The sequence below is a fragment of the Zalophus californianus genome, chromosome 11 (genome assembly GCF_009762305.2).
Source record: "Zalophus californianus isolate mZalCal1 chromosome 11, mZalCal1.pri.v2, whole genome shotgun sequence".
Lineage (NCBI taxonomy): Eukaryota > Metazoa > Chordata > Mammalia > Carnivora > Otariidae > Zalophus > Zalophus californianus.
The window spans coordinates 103,211,455-103,226,000 of NC_045605.1; the positions used below are offsets into that span (position 1 = coordinate 103,211,455).

At 52.2% G+C, this 14,546-nt stretch overlaps 1 protein-coding gene and 1 long non-coding RNA gene across 3 annotated transcripts in view; one reads left to right on the plus strand and one right to left on the minus strand.

Moving 5' to 3' along the window:
* Positions 1 to 153: 153 nt before the first annotated feature.
* LOC113913498 lies at positions 154 to 6,631 on the plus strand. Its single transcript, XR_003517236.1, has 3 exons — positions 154 to 269; positions 2,532 to 2,642; positions 6,317 to 6,631. It is a non-coding gene; the product is annotated as an uncharacterized LOC113913498 (long non-coding RNA).
* The window catches only part of DDB1 (damage specific DNA binding protein 1), a 30,124-nt gene continuing 19,591 nt past the window's right edge, over positions 4,014 to 14,546 (minus strand). For both annotated transcript variants that reach the window (XM_027577741.2, XM_027577742.2), the window contains exons 21-27: positions 14,376 to 14,470; positions 8,168 to 8,338; positions 7,683 to 7,792; positions 7,245 to 7,414; positions 6,912 to 7,014; positions 5,395 to 5,518; positions 4,014 to 4,822 (exon numbers count right to left, since the gene is read on the minus strand). In XM_027577741.2, coding sequence (XP_027433542.1) covers positions 4,739 to 4,822; positions 5,395 to 5,518; positions 6,912 to 7,014; positions 7,245 to 7,414; positions 7,683 to 7,792; positions 8,168 to 8,338; positions 14,376 to 14,470 — 857 coding nt within the window. In that variant the 3' untranslated portion in view covers positions 4,014 to 4,738. The remainder of the gene's footprint in view (positions 4,823 to 5,394; positions 5,519 to 6,911; positions 7,015 to 7,244; positions 7,415 to 7,682; positions 7,793 to 8,167; positions 8,339 to 14,375; positions 14,471 to 14,546) is intronic.

Sequence of the window (14,546 nt, forward strand, 5' to 3'; positions counted from 1 at the left end):
GGTAGCGCCGCCCGCCGGCCGGTGGCCTCTTGGGGAGGTGCGGAGCCCGGGGCGGGGGCAAAGATCAGGGACCCCTGGGGGCGGGGTTTCAGCTTCGGCCCACGCCCCCTGCCCGGGTTTGGGAGTCGGCTTCCTGCGAACGGCTATGGGCGTCAGACTGAGGCCGGGGGAGGAAGGAGACTCCCGGAGCAAGGCTGGTGCTGGAGGCTGTGAGCCCGGGGAACTGCTGGTCTCGGTGGAGCCGGAGTTGCCAGTGTTGTCCCAAGAAGGTACGCTGGGTCACTTCGTTGCCGGGCAGTTCTAGGCTGGCTCCCCGCCTGCCAGCAGCAGGTCTGCACACTAGTCCTGGGTGTGCGGGTCAGTGGATCCACCCCTGGCCAGAGGGCACTAGCGGGTCTAGAACCTAGAGGCTCCTCTTTGCTCCCTTCTGTGGCTTCCCCAGGTCACAATCAGAGACTGGGAGGCGGGGAGGTGGTGAGCAGGTGGAGGAAAATCGGGATCATCCAGTGGGGAGGAAGCGGGAAGGATGACCCTATGCCTTGTGTAGGAATCCTCCCTAGGCACCCAGATCCTTGCTTAAACACTTCCAAGGATAAGGAACTCACTACCTGTCAAAAGGCAGCCCAAGCCAGTTTTGAATAACTACATTTGTCAGGAAGTGCTTTGATTTCTCAGCTAAATAACCCCAGTTCCTTTGGTTCTGCCTCTGCAGCTGCCCTCCCACTGGCTACCTTAAGCTGTCACTGAGCTCCTTAACACTGGTGACCACAAATGACCATGGGGTGCCAACAATGGTCTGGACTCTAGTTTCCTTCCTTCCAGATACCATACTTTTATTAACACAGCCTAACAGGACTTGGTTTTTCTGGCAAACGCATGATGCTGGTGGTTCATAACAGTCTCCACTGGAGGTGTTTCTGGCTGTTACCCTCTTATGTTGCTACTGTTGTTTCCTAAACACAGTAAGGCAATCAGGTGGGGGTTCAGGTGGGGAGCCACCTGAACCTGTGTGCTTGAGCTTTCCCAGATGTTCGGATTTAGGCCCATTATCTCACCTTGTTAGTCTTGGTCCACCTTCTAATTTAAGCAATACATCCTCAGCAAGCAGATCACCAAAATATTCTGTATCATGAGTGCAACTTTCATACATATGTCCATCCTGAGTCCTAAGGACGCTCAGGCTCCTACAGAATCTTTCTTTTATGCCTTAAACATCCAAAGGCTCACTTTCTCCCTGCGCTGCTCATGCTGAATTCCTGTTACTTAAAAAGTGTTTCAAGGGGCACCTGGGTGGCTCAGTCGGTTGGGCGTCTGCCTTCAGCTCGGGTCATGATCCCGGGGTCCTGGGATGGAGCACCGCATCGGGATCCCTGCTCAGTGGAGCGTCTGCTTCTCTCTCTCCCTCTGCCTGCCACTCTGCCTTCTTGGGCTCTATCTGTCAAATAAATATTAAAAAAAAAAAAAGAAGTGTTTCGGTGTTTGGGCACCTGGGTGGCTCAGTGGGTTAAGCCTTTGCCTTCGGCTCAGGTCATGATCCCAGGATCCTGGGATTGAGGCCCCGCATCGGGCTCCCAGCTCAGTGGGGAACCTGTTTCTCCCTCTCCTCCCCTGCTTGTGTGCTCTGTCAAATGAATAAATAAAATCTTTATCCAAAAAAAAAGTGTTTCGATGTCCACATTGTTGAGAATCTAGCCCTGGTTTATTCAAGAATAGGGATAAACACAAAGCCCTTCCTTCACTTGAGCCCACAAAACCTACCATACCACTGCCCTTTCTCTTTGCTACCTAGGCCACCACTCAATGTCAAACAGGTGCTCCTTCCTGATACTAGAAGCCACCCACAAATGCTCAACACAATTACGCTGGACAAAAATTCCCTTTTACACACCTGTCCCTCCTCATGGCAGTCCTCTTCCACACTCCAGCACACCCCGGCTACCTCCTCCCTGAACTCTACTACTCTTTTTGCCCCCCCACAACCTCATCCCCGCCTCAGGCTCACTGGGAACTTCGGAGGGCATAGTTGAGATGCAACTTTGTCCTTGAAGAAAATCCTCATTCTTCCCTCAAGACAAGCTCAGGATATTTAAGACTTAGCAAATCCCCACTAGTGAATTTCAAAAGAAACACCTCTCTAAATAGCCCCTGGCATTTCCTTCCTGCCCCTGATGGTTCCTTTTGACTTTATGGCATTCACCTTGCTCCTCTTAAAATGTTTGCTTCTTTCGCTTGGTGTTTGCTCCTTTTTGTCTTTTGGTTTGTTAGACCTTGAGGCTTCTCAAAGTCTGAGCTCTGAGAGACTCTAGCTTAGTATTGTTCATCTTCAAGGACTGGTTTAGGCATATCCCCTCGTTACAGCTCCTCTGTGTTTCCTCCCCACTTCTGTGGCCTGTGGCTTCTCTGTAACAAAAGGGACCCTCCACTGAGGGTGGAGGATCCAAGTTGTTGTTGGCTGCAGGAAGGCAGCCTCTGGCTTGTGACCCTTCCAAATGGTCATGTGATGAGTCAGTGTTTCTATTATTCTCCCAAAGGTCCATTCGTGCAGAGGCCTGGAGTGAGTGGCTCATCAGCGCCTACATGGAAAGGAGCCATTCCAGCTGGCTGCAGCAAAGCTCCAAGGGCAACCTTTCACCCCTGGAGAGGTGATTAATGGTTTTTAAAAGGGGATGTGGGAGTGTGGCAGGAGAATGTCAGTTTCCAAAGAATTGCTGGAATTCAATCCTGAGTGAATATACTCAAGAGTATAGAAAACAAACAAACAAAAAAACTCCAAGAACTCCACGGCCCCCAAAGTCAAGACTGAAGCCACTGGTAGGTAAGAACCTTCTACTCCATGTAGCAGGTCTCCATGGTGCAGGTCAGACCCTGAAAAAGCACCAGAATATTCATTCCACCACCTTCTCTTTCTGATCGTAGCACCTTACAGGCAATCCTCCATCCAGGATTAACATTTTAAAATGATCACCATCTGGAGACCGTTGCTTGCCTGCCCCATTAAAGCTGGCCTCTGGCATGGGGGCAGGCCTTTTCAATTCAAACCATGACTTGAAGAATTCAAATCACAGTGTTGAGTTTCAAGTTCAAACTGTGGTTTTTGAGAGATGCTGATGATTTTTTTCCCTTTAAGACCCTTATCCCCCACCCTCAGAAATCCCAGCAGAAGAAGGGGAAAAGAACAGTAATGAAACACAAGGAATGCCTCCAAAGAAGGAAACTGACTCCAGAAGACCCCCAAAGTAGAGATGCTTCCTTGCTCTTGCTCTTTTAAGCTAGAATCTCTCAAAACCACAGTTTGAACTTGAAACCACAATTTTCCTGACACTGTATCAAAGGCTGGTCTTAAAGGAGCCTGCCAATATGCCTAGGATCAACCCTACTCCCCACTGTTGGGACAGAGCAGCCTTTATTCCCACTGGATCACTGGTGGAAATGTGGGCCCAGGCATTCTGACCCACTGAGCTGAAAGAAGACAGGCTCGGTTTGCTGGACAGAAGGGTGAACCCCAAATGTGTCCCTACTCCTGAATTTTCAAACCAAAGGCGCCAAAGGTTTACTTGATTAAACCAGAGGAAATAAAATCAGCCTCCAAAGGGCACGTGGCAACAGGAAGCTGGAGGTGCATGAGGAGCCACTCACCCCGGCCAAGGAGCAGCGCCCCGGGGGCTAGCTGGCCGGGCGCTGTGCACACATCTAAAATGACATCAGGAAAGGCAACCCGAGCAACGCCCAGGCTCGGCAGGTTACTAACAGAGACAGCTGGGAATCACATGGTGGCTACAGAGTCAAGAGCACCTAAAGACCACTGAACTTTGAAAACCTGACATCCGTTATCCTTGGGACCCCACCAAAAATGACCGCGTGGCAAAGGAGAGACACAGAGCTCGTTTCACTGCTTGAAAGGAGCTGCGGCAGCAGCCGCTGCCCTAAGGAGGGAGACAACTGTGCCTGGATTGGGCGTCGTGTGACTGGGATGCTGGGAAGCTGGGGAGCAGGAAGGAAAGCGGAGGCAAATGGATCTTTCTTCTTAGATTCTACTTTATTTGGTAAAACTCAGAAACTAACAACCAATTCACGGCCCCCAACCTCCTTCCCTCTGAAGGAGGCAGCTCCCCAGAGACAAAAAGGCTATGGCGGCTTGGGTATCACCCACCATCTCCAGGTTTCAGACTCGGGCAGCTCATGGCCTGGTGGTCAGGCCTCCAGACCCAAAGCTCTCAGGCAACAGAGAATGCAAAAGGAAGCTCTCACTTCAGAGACAATGAACCCATCCCGCCCCTCTTCCCCCCTACCCACAGCATCCCCGCACCCCCAACCTAAATAAAAAGATAGCAGAGGACAACGCATGAGTGTGAGAGACGCACGCACGCACGCACACACACACACACACAGCACACACACAGAGCTTCCTTTCAGCCCAAGAGCTGCAAAATCCCTCCCTGGAAGGAGGACAACTGGCAACACCAATCAAGGCTTGGTGTCCAAAGTGATGGTTGGAATCCTCTGGGACTGGTAAAAATCCAGGGAGAAAATATTCCACCTTCACCCCATTCCCAGGTCTCCAGTGAACTGGTTTTAGTTCAAAGAAATCCCCATTTCCACACAGATAGACTGTGGCTTCTGGGACAGCTAGCTTAGGGAAAGGCTTCCCACAGCCGAGAAGACAATGGTGGGGGAGGGGAGCAGGGCAGGAGAGCAAAGCCTTCGGGGAGGGCCTGGGAAAGGGGCTACCAGCCCTGGGCTAATGGATCCGCGTCAGCTCCTCCACAACCTTGATCAGGTCATCTGCTGTGGCCTCTCGCTTCATCCCGCTGCCATCATCATACTGCAAGGAAGAAAGGGGAGGGCTGTGAGGGCCACAAGGGCACTCTCCCAGGGAAAGGGGGACAGTCACAGCAAGAGGGCACCTGGCCCCACTACTGCCATGGCAAGGAGGAAGGTCTCATCAGAAACCCACACCCCTTTCCTGAAAGCTACAAGTCAGCAAGGTCTACTGATGGCAAAACTGGTTCGGAGGCCACCATCTGGCATATATTTCTGCCCCTTCCAGGATGTTCCCCAGAGGCACCATCTCCAGGGAGCAACACCCCAAAACTCCACACTGTGGAAACTTCTCTGCCCTGGAGGATCCTGACCTGATCCCTGTGCCTCCCGTCTATGGGTTGCCAGAGATCCCGCACGTGCCCGAACACGCCCTCGCTGCTGCAGCAAAGTCACACGGGGGGGGGGGGGGGGGGGGGAGTTCCTAGTACTGTGCCATGCCCCTCAGCTACATCCCACGGGGGAAGGGCCATCTGCACTTGGGGATCGAGGCGGTGGCACCCGGCACTCTCCAGCACGCCCGGCCCTGCCATGGACTTGGGTCACAGGCCCAGGGCCAAACATCGCACAGCTCACCTGTAGGTTTGCCACAACCTCCTGCATCTTGGGCCGGCTGATGTCCAGGAAACTCTCGATCAAGTCTCCATCGATGAAGCCCGTGGCTGGTTCTGTCTTTCGCTCAGTATGAAAAGATCTCCAGGTGGACAAGTGAGTTAAGGAATGTGCGGCATCTGCAAACAGCCTTACTCTCGGTCACCCCCACCTCTGCACAGACTACAGTCTAAAGCAATCATCAGGGGCGCCTGGGTGGCTCAGTCGGTTAAGCATCTGCCTTTGGCTCAGGTCATGATCCCAGGGTCCTTGGGAACGAGCCCCACATCGGGCTCCCTGCTCCGCGGGAAGCCTGCTTCTCCCTCTCCCACTCCCCCTGCCTGTGTTCCCTTGCTGTGTCTCTGTCAAATACATCAAATCTTTAAAAAAAATAAATAAAACAGTCATCAGGATGAGAACAGGAAACAACATTTTCAACTAAAAATCACACTGCTTTTTGGACAGCTTTGGAACTGAAAGACATTAGGTAGAATTATTACCCAATCTAGTGATTTTCAACTGGGGTGATCTTCAAGACAATGTTTTTAAAACTACAGATCAAACCCTCCTTAATGTACGGCCTAGATGTATATTGACATTTTCTACAAGTGCTCCAGGTAGTCAGATGTGCACGCCTAGGAAGAACCATGCCCCTGAGTCTAGCCTTGACCTTCACATGTGAATAAACTGAGACTTTGTGGGACCAGAGCCAACACATCAGCCCATCGCCTCTCTCCCAGGCGAGAGCAGGAGCCCTCCCATCTCCTGCTTGGGGAGGACGCTTTCCCACTCCTGGAACAAGCAAATGTCCAGCAATACTGGGATCCTGGGTGTCCCGGACCAGGGGGCTGATCCCTGGGCTTCTGGAGTTTCCGGCTTCTTCACTTTTCCCCTCTTCTTCCACTAGCCTTTCTCACAAGGGTTCTCAGACACTGCTGTACCCAACAAGATCTCCGAAAGTACGTTCCTAACGTGGTCATCTATACTTCCCGTTTGACATGTAAGGCCAGAAAGACCAGAGGCAGACATATTTCAAGAACATTTCCAAGATGAACCAGGTAAGCTGGGTGACGGTACATGGGGATTCACTATATGATTCTACCAGCGTGTGTTTGAATTTTTCCATGAGAAAAAGTATATTTAAAAAACAGGACAGGGCACCTTGGTGGCTCAGTGGTTAAGCGTCTGTCTTGGGCTCAGGTCATGATCCCGGGGTCCTGGGATCGAGTCCCGCAACAGGCTCCCTGCTCGGCGGGAAGCCTGCTTCTCCCTCTCCCACTCCCCCTGCTTGTGTTCCCTCTCTTGCTGTGTCTCTGTCAAATAAAATCTTTAAAAAAATTTTAAAAAACTTAAAAAAATTAAAAAAAATTAAAAACAGGACAAAAGCCTATTCCCCACAGGAAACCAGTCAAGACCTTTCCTAAACGGACCGTAGTTTCCAGAGGCAGCTTACGGTAACGCGGCGGTCTACCTGTGCTGGGACACGCCTCGGGGAAGGATATAAGGAGTGCTCGATCTTGCCCACACTCTTGATGACTTTATTGAGCCGATTCTGCATGTCCAGCAGGAGGTTGTACCAGCTCTCTGACAGCGAGGTCACCAGCCCTGAAGCAGCAAAGGGAGCCGGGAGCTGCAGACAGCTGCAGAGCGCGGAGCCCACAGCGAGCCGCCTCTACCAAGGGCAGCCCGGGAAGGCGGCGCGAGGTGGGACGGGCTTGGGCCACCTCTGCCAGTCAACTCCGAGGCGGCGTCCAGCTGCTCTCCGCTGTCCCTCAGAATGCTGCTCTGAGGAAAGGGGCCTGTGTGGGAGGGCACCGTGCAGGGGCTAGCCTTACCGATCATGCCGTTGACTGTGCCAAAGAGCACCGAGCCCTGCGTGGGGGTGGACGTCTCGCCCAGATTCTGCATGACCAGGGAGCCGTGGCAAAAGACGTTGACGAACTCGCCCAGGTGGAAGAGACCGACCTCCTGGAGGTGTTGCCGCTCCTCGTCAGTGGTGGCAGCGCTGAAAGACGGTGTGCGAAACTCACTCCCCGCACCTCCTGTCCCCACCACGGGGGCCCTGGCAAGGACCCCATGTGGCGGACACCCCATGCTCAGCCTCCCTGGTGAGCCCACAGGGGCAGAGGCGGTCTGAGAAGCTGACTGTTGCGGCCTCTTTCCCTCGTGAAAGAACTCTACCTCCGTGAGGAAGAGCACCTATGCCTGAGAGGGCACCCGACGTCCTCATCACCAGACCTGGGGGCCCCACCCCGCCCAAGCCGGCCACTCACCTATCCTTCTGACACACAAACAAGTTAAAGGCATTTTCAGCCCCCAGGAAATTGTCATCATCCAAGATTTCCACAGCACTCATCCAGTTAGGATTAAAGTCTCGAGCAATCTTAAAATAGATAAGGTACAACAATATAATCAGCAGTTACCCAGAAGCCAGGTCTGGGACTGGTCTCTGGCCGGAAGCCGAGAGCCTGCCCCGCAGAAGATGCAGCCCCGTGTTTCACAACCGCCACTCTACAGGGATCCTACCCCCAATTTCCAGCCAACACATCCCATTTGGTTGCAGCTGCCCAGAAATGGAGCCTACTCAGATTCAAGTTGGGGGGGGGGAGGAGGTCTCTGAAAATACCTCATCAATACAGAATGTATGCTCCAGGGAAAACCTTCGGGCCCCCCCGGGCTTGATTACCCCTCACCACCAAAGAAACGCTTGCAGGGGCCACATCCTAAGTGAGAAGTCTGCCCCTGTCCCCCCAACTACCTCTTCAAAGTTCCCCTCCATGGGCTTGTAGGCAAGCAGCAGCACTGAGCGCATCAGGTCGCCCACCAGGATGAAGTCGCCCTTGGTCTTCAGGTAGAGGGCCATGATGTTGTTGTAGTGATTGCACTCGGTACGAAGCTCCTTTTCTGTTGTCCACTCATAAAGCCGCACCTGGGAAGGACATCTCATCTCTCTCAATCCCAGGGGCCAAATCCTCTCCGACTGACCACTGTGAGCCTCCTCCCTCCTCCATCTGCAGCTCCATTTCCCCAAGTGCAGCACGGGATGTGACACGGTTTGCCGGGGTACTTGCGTGAATATTTTTTTACTTTGGTATTACGTATTTACGAAGTATGAAAACAGAGCAAGCGCATCAAACCGGTAACACAGTTTCCCTTTACATAAAAAATGAGTCAGTGTAAAAAATACTAAATAAACAGTGACGCGATACTAAGGACACGACAAAAGATGGTCTTCTCGTGACTGAAGGACAACTGACCTACAGAAATATTTCCGAAAAAAGAAGATCCATCTCCAGTTTCCTGGTCAGAAAGGAACAAGATCACCTCCAAATGAACCGTCTTTTCTGAACCCTTCACAAAATATACAGTCCCAGAACATTCTGACGTGAACCCAATGAGTAGAGCAAATGGGATGGAAATTCCAACAGAAACATTGTCAAATAGCTGAAGGACTCTTCAAGCACGAGGGTCTGTGGCCACCCCTCCACCAAAGGGTTTTTTTCCCCCTTTCTGTCTTCTCCTCTGCAATGTTTCTTCAGTTGCGACCACACCTCCAAACCAATGAAGATGCTTTACAATCAGCAGACAGACAGACAGACACCGGTCAGAGGAGGACAGACTCAACCCCCTGGAGAAGCCCGCCCTGGCAGGCCCTTCAGGACCCCAGTGGTCCCACCCGTGGCCTCTGCACACACAGGAACTCCGGGCAGAATATATCAAGCCATGATTTCTCAGGATTGTGTAAAGAACCCAAACTCCAAAGGGGCGCCCTCCAAGAACTATGCATGACAATTACATTGGCTAACACACCTCCCATCAGCAGGGTCAAGGGTGCCCAGAGCCCCCCATCTTTGTTAAGCCCAGCCTAACAGTGGAGTGAAAATGGGGCCAAATGTTCCATGTGCTACTGGCTACACCCACTACCCCTCCACTCCACACTCTCCGCCTCCCTGTCTGCTGTGGAAACAGCCAAGGCCAAGGTAAGACACTACCAAAAACCCAAGATGCCCACTCTTAACCCAATAGGCTCTACACCTCTGCTGCCTAATATGGCAGCCACTAGCCACATGTAGCTACAAAGCACCTGAAAGGTGGGGTGCCTGGGAGGCTCAGTTGGTTGAGCATCCATCCAACTCTTGACTTCCACTCAGGTCTTCATCTCAGGTGGTGGGATGGAGTCCTGTGTGGGGCTCTGTGCTCAGCAAGGAGTCTGCTTGAGATTCTCTCTCCCCCAGCTCACATGCACACTCTCTCTCAAATATATAAATCTTAAAAAATAAATAAATAAAAGGGGGCGGCTTGCTGGCAGAGTCAGTCGAGCATCCAACACTTGGTTTTGGCTCAGGTCCTGATCTCAGGGTCATGGGATTGAGCCCTGTTATCGGGCCCCGCACTTGCCGCAGACAGTGCTTGGGATTCTCTCTCCCTCTGCCCTTTCCTGCTCGTGTTTTCTCTCTCTCTCGAAAATAAATAAATCTTTAAAAAAAAAACAAGAAAGCAGGGGCGCCTGGGTGGCTCAGTCGTTAGGCGTCTGCCTTCGGCTCAGGTCGTGATCCCAGGGTCCTGGGATCGAGCCCTACATCGGGCTCCCTGCTCAGTGGGAAGCCTGCTTCTCCCTCTCCCACTCCCCCTGCTTGTGTTCCCTCTCTCGCTGTGTCTCTCTCTGTCAAATAAATAAATAAAATCTTTAAAAAATAAAAAGAAAAAAAGAAAAAAAGAAAGCAAGAAACACACCTGAAATGTGGCTAGCCCAAATTGAGACATGCTTTGAGTGTAAAACATAAATCAGATTCTGAAGTCTTTGTGTGAAATCTATCCACAAAACACCTCCTAATAATTTTTGTATTGATTACTTGTTGAAATTATAGTTTAGCTCTATTGGGTTAAATAAAACACATTCCTAAAATCAATCTCATCTGCTTTTTACTTTTATTCACGTGGCGACCAGAAAGTCTAAAATCCCACCTGTGAGCTCCTATGATGTTCCCATTAGACAGCAATGGCCTAGACACCTACCCAACCTCACACCCGACCCACCCAACTTCTGTGCACTGCTCTGCCCCCGCTGGAGCACGGTCCCCGGGCCATCCCCTTTCTCTAACTCAAGCACGGCTCTTTCACAAGGAGCCCAGGCCCTCTCGGCTTCTCCCTGCCACTGTCCCCGGACAGCTGGGACTAGAGGAAAGACAGCCCTCCATGCACTTCCTGCCGGCCCTTTCTCACTCCGGTCTTTCGTCCTCCCTAAGGTGCCAGTCCCGAAGCCCAGCCCACCAGACTCCGCCCGCACCGCCAGCCCCGGAGCAGCCGTGCACACCTTCGCCCCACCATTCTCCCCCACACAACCTTCCCGTCATTCCTGGTGACTTCTGCGTTCTCAGAGAAGCCCCAACACCGACCTCTTTCCTTTCTTGACCCCCTTTTCTCTGCATTATCTTGTCCATCCGGCAGTCACCCCTCAGGGCCTGTCACTAAAAATAACTCCAGAATCGGGGCGCCTGGGTGGCTTGGTCATTAAGCGTCTGCCTTCGGCTCGGGTCGTGATCCCAGGGTCCTGGGATCAGGCCCCGCATCGGGCTCCCTGCTCCGCAGGAAGCCTGCTTCTCCCTCTCCCACTCCCCCTGCTTGTGTTCCCTCTCTCCGTGTGTCTCTCTCTGCCAAATAAATAAATAAAATCTTAAAAAAAAAAAAAAAAAAACCCTCCAGAATCTTGTGTCCTCAGTTTCACCATTTCTCAGATGCCCCAAGTCCCTCACCATAAACCTGCAGATTCTCAACCCCACTGCCCTCTCTGTCGTGATCCTGCTCACCAGACAAAACCAGACTCTGGCATGAGTCTAGTCTTCAACAACAGCTGAGGAGAAGCAATGGATCGCCTGAACTTCGAGACCACTCGTGCCAGTTAGCTCCTCAGGCTCGCCAGTAACTGGATACTTTCCTGGTCCCTTACGCTCCAGGTCCTGAAACAAGGAGCCATACCTCCTCAAACCTCTGCTGCTACCTCCACCTCCACCCTTGCCCTCGGCTCCTTCACAGAGGATGGACGCAACCAAGAGAGGACCTCCCGTGCTTCTACCATCTGAGGCCAGCATGGAGGACTGGGTCCCACCTCCCATCAGTCTATTCAAAACCACAGCTCCTCTCCCATGGCCCATTCTGATCAGCACAGAAACATGCAGCCGCATGCCCATGCTTGAACAGCTAACAACTCTCTTGTCTGCCACCGCCCCCCCGGCAGTCACCCCATGACTCTCTTCGCCTTCACTGCAAAACCCCCCAAAAATGTTTTCTAATGCCAGTGGCCCTCTCGTCCCAGTCCTGATCAAACCCTCTTCTATCAACTTTCCACCCCACCACGCAAGCAAAGGAGCTCTGGTCAAGGGCAGCACCACCTTCCCCATTGGTAAAACCAGCAGCCAACTCCCGATCCTTACGTTACCTGACTTCAGGCAGCACTTGCCATTTACCAATGCCCTCCTACCTGAAGTGCTTTCTTTCCATAGCTTCCAGAAGTCCTCTCTCCTGGTTCCTCTCCTACTTTACTTGTCACCCCTTCTCCGTTTGGAGCGATCTTCCTCATCACTCCACCTTTTAAAAGCTGGAGGGCCCCAGGGCTCAGCCTTCCCATCTCTCCTCTACCTGCTCTCAGCGCCCGGGGGAGCTCAGGCCGCCCCACCCAGACTGCTGGCATGTTACACGCCGTGCCACTACCGCTGCCCCACCAATCCCCAGCGACCACCCTGACATCTTCAGCCACGCTGATGACTGAAATGACTGACACATGTCCAAAATCAGGCCTCTGGTTTCCCCACCGGGACCTACTAAGAACGCTGTATTTGGTCTCCGCCCCCAGTTCCTAACCCAGAGCTCCGAAAATACTTGTAACTTTCTAAGTGTGAGCAGCGTTTTCCACTGAGCCCCTCAATTCCCTGGAATTCCCTGGGTGATAGAGGAGTCCTTTGTTCTGATGAGGTAGCTCTTGGTGGTTCCTGGATAGCTCAGGATGTGGGCTGGTCACCACAATTAGAAGCCTGGACCTGTCGGCCCTCCTCCCCCATCCTCCCAGGAAGGGAGAGGCCAGAGATTCAGCTAATGATCGATCAGGCCTGTGTGATGGAGCCTCCATAAAAATCCCTCAAGGGTGGGTTTAGAGAGCTCTCAGATTGGTGAAGACACCCACACGCCGGGAGGATGGCATACCTCCACTCCACAGGGACGGAAGCTCCTGCACTCAGGACCCTGTGGACCTCACTCGATGTTCATCTGGCTATTCATCTGTACCCTTTATGATAAGCCAGTAAATGTAAGTTAACATTTCCTTGAGTTCTGTGAGTTGTTCCAGCAAGTTATCAAACCTGAGAGGGAGCTGTGGGAACCCAACTTTGTAGCCATGTTGGACAGAAGTTTGGGTACCCCGGAGCACCAGTGCTTGGGATGATGTCTGAGGTGAGGGCAGTTCTTTTGGGACTAAGCGCTTAACCTGTGACATCTGACACCAACTCCACGTAGCCAGGGTCAGAAGTGAATTAAATTACAGCACACTCAGTTGGTGTCAAGAGTCGGAAAACTGGTTGGTGTGGGGATAAAAACACCACACATATGGCGTCACAAGTGTTTTGAGTAAAGAAGCGTTTCCCTTTACCTTCCAAACGTGCTCTACTCAGTCTTACCCCATCAGTAAATGGCCATGCCACCCGTCATGTTGTTCAGGCCAAAACTCTCGGCCCTTTATTCCACCCCCCCGCCCCCCACCCCAGTCTCCTGTGTAGCACCCGAAGTCTCTTGGGGCTCATGTGCGCAGGAGAGGACCACACCTTGCCTCCTCCAGCAGCGCCCAGAGGCTGCTGTCTGCGTTACCACTAGAGCCTCACTTATGTCACCACTTCTGCCCTTGGGCCCCTCCAGCCTTTTCCAAGGTGTAAAGTGATCTTTCCAAGACCGAAGTCCAATCACATCCAAACATCTGCTCAAACCCTCCACAAGTTTCCATCATCTTCAGAGTAAAACCCCAAGTCCTTAAACAGCCGGTGCCTTCAGTCCCCTGGCCGCCGAGTGACCTCTCCCCGCACCCTCCAGCTCGCTCCCACCTCCGACTGCTTGCCCCTGGCTTCTCCCATACACAGGTATGGCTTCTCCCTCCCTTCTCTCAGGAACCCGCCCAGAAGTCACTGCATCAGCAAGACCCCGACCCTGTGCCGACACAGCCACCCCCACCCTGTTCTCCTTCTGACACTCCTCTAGTCCCTGCCCCACTTTTATATCTCACCATCTTGAGAACACAAATGTACTATTTGCTCCTAAGCCCAGAGCAAATAGTCCATTTTTTTGTCCATTTTGTCCACTGCTATGTCTCAATACCCGAACAGCACCTGGCACATAAGTGTTCAATGACTAGGTTATGAATAAACACGACTACTAGAAAGTCTCAATTTAAAGTACTTAATTGATGCTTTTTCACTCCCCGATTTCTCAGCACCTTGAATATCCCACAATACACTGGGGAGCTCCAAGAGGGAATTCAGGACACGGATTTTCCCAAACATATTTGACTATGAAACTTTCTAAAACCTTTTTGCAAGGGAGAAGGAATCATGGCAGAAGAGAAGCAGACTTTCAGGGGACCAGTGTTTCAGGGACATACTTAAGATAACATGGTCTAGCTCACCTCGTTCCACACGGATCAAACAGTCCTCCACAACGACACACTCGGAAGTACAGGGGCCATGGCTCTTACCCTTTCCTCAACACCCACAGCACTTAGGGTCTGATTCCCCACGGGGGTCTCCCGTAACCAAGGCTAACATCTGGCCCAACCTGAGCTCCCTGACTCCCAGCTCCACCCTCCATTCCCACCACTCTATCACTCCTAAAATCTAATGCATACGTGGCCCCAGGGAACATAAAGGAGACATGCTCTGTAGACAGTGGTGTGCAACCTAGGGTGTGATACCAAGTGGTGTGGGCCTCACCGTGCTGTTGATGCTGGCTAACAGCTTGCCGTTGAATTCCACCATGGAGTACACGGCTCCTTTCACTTCCTTCTCGGCCACGGTCTGTAGTTTTCCTGAGGGGAGAAAGATAGACTCTGAGTCTCCTTTATGAGCCCACACTTCAACTCATCAAAAGAATCCTGATTTCCC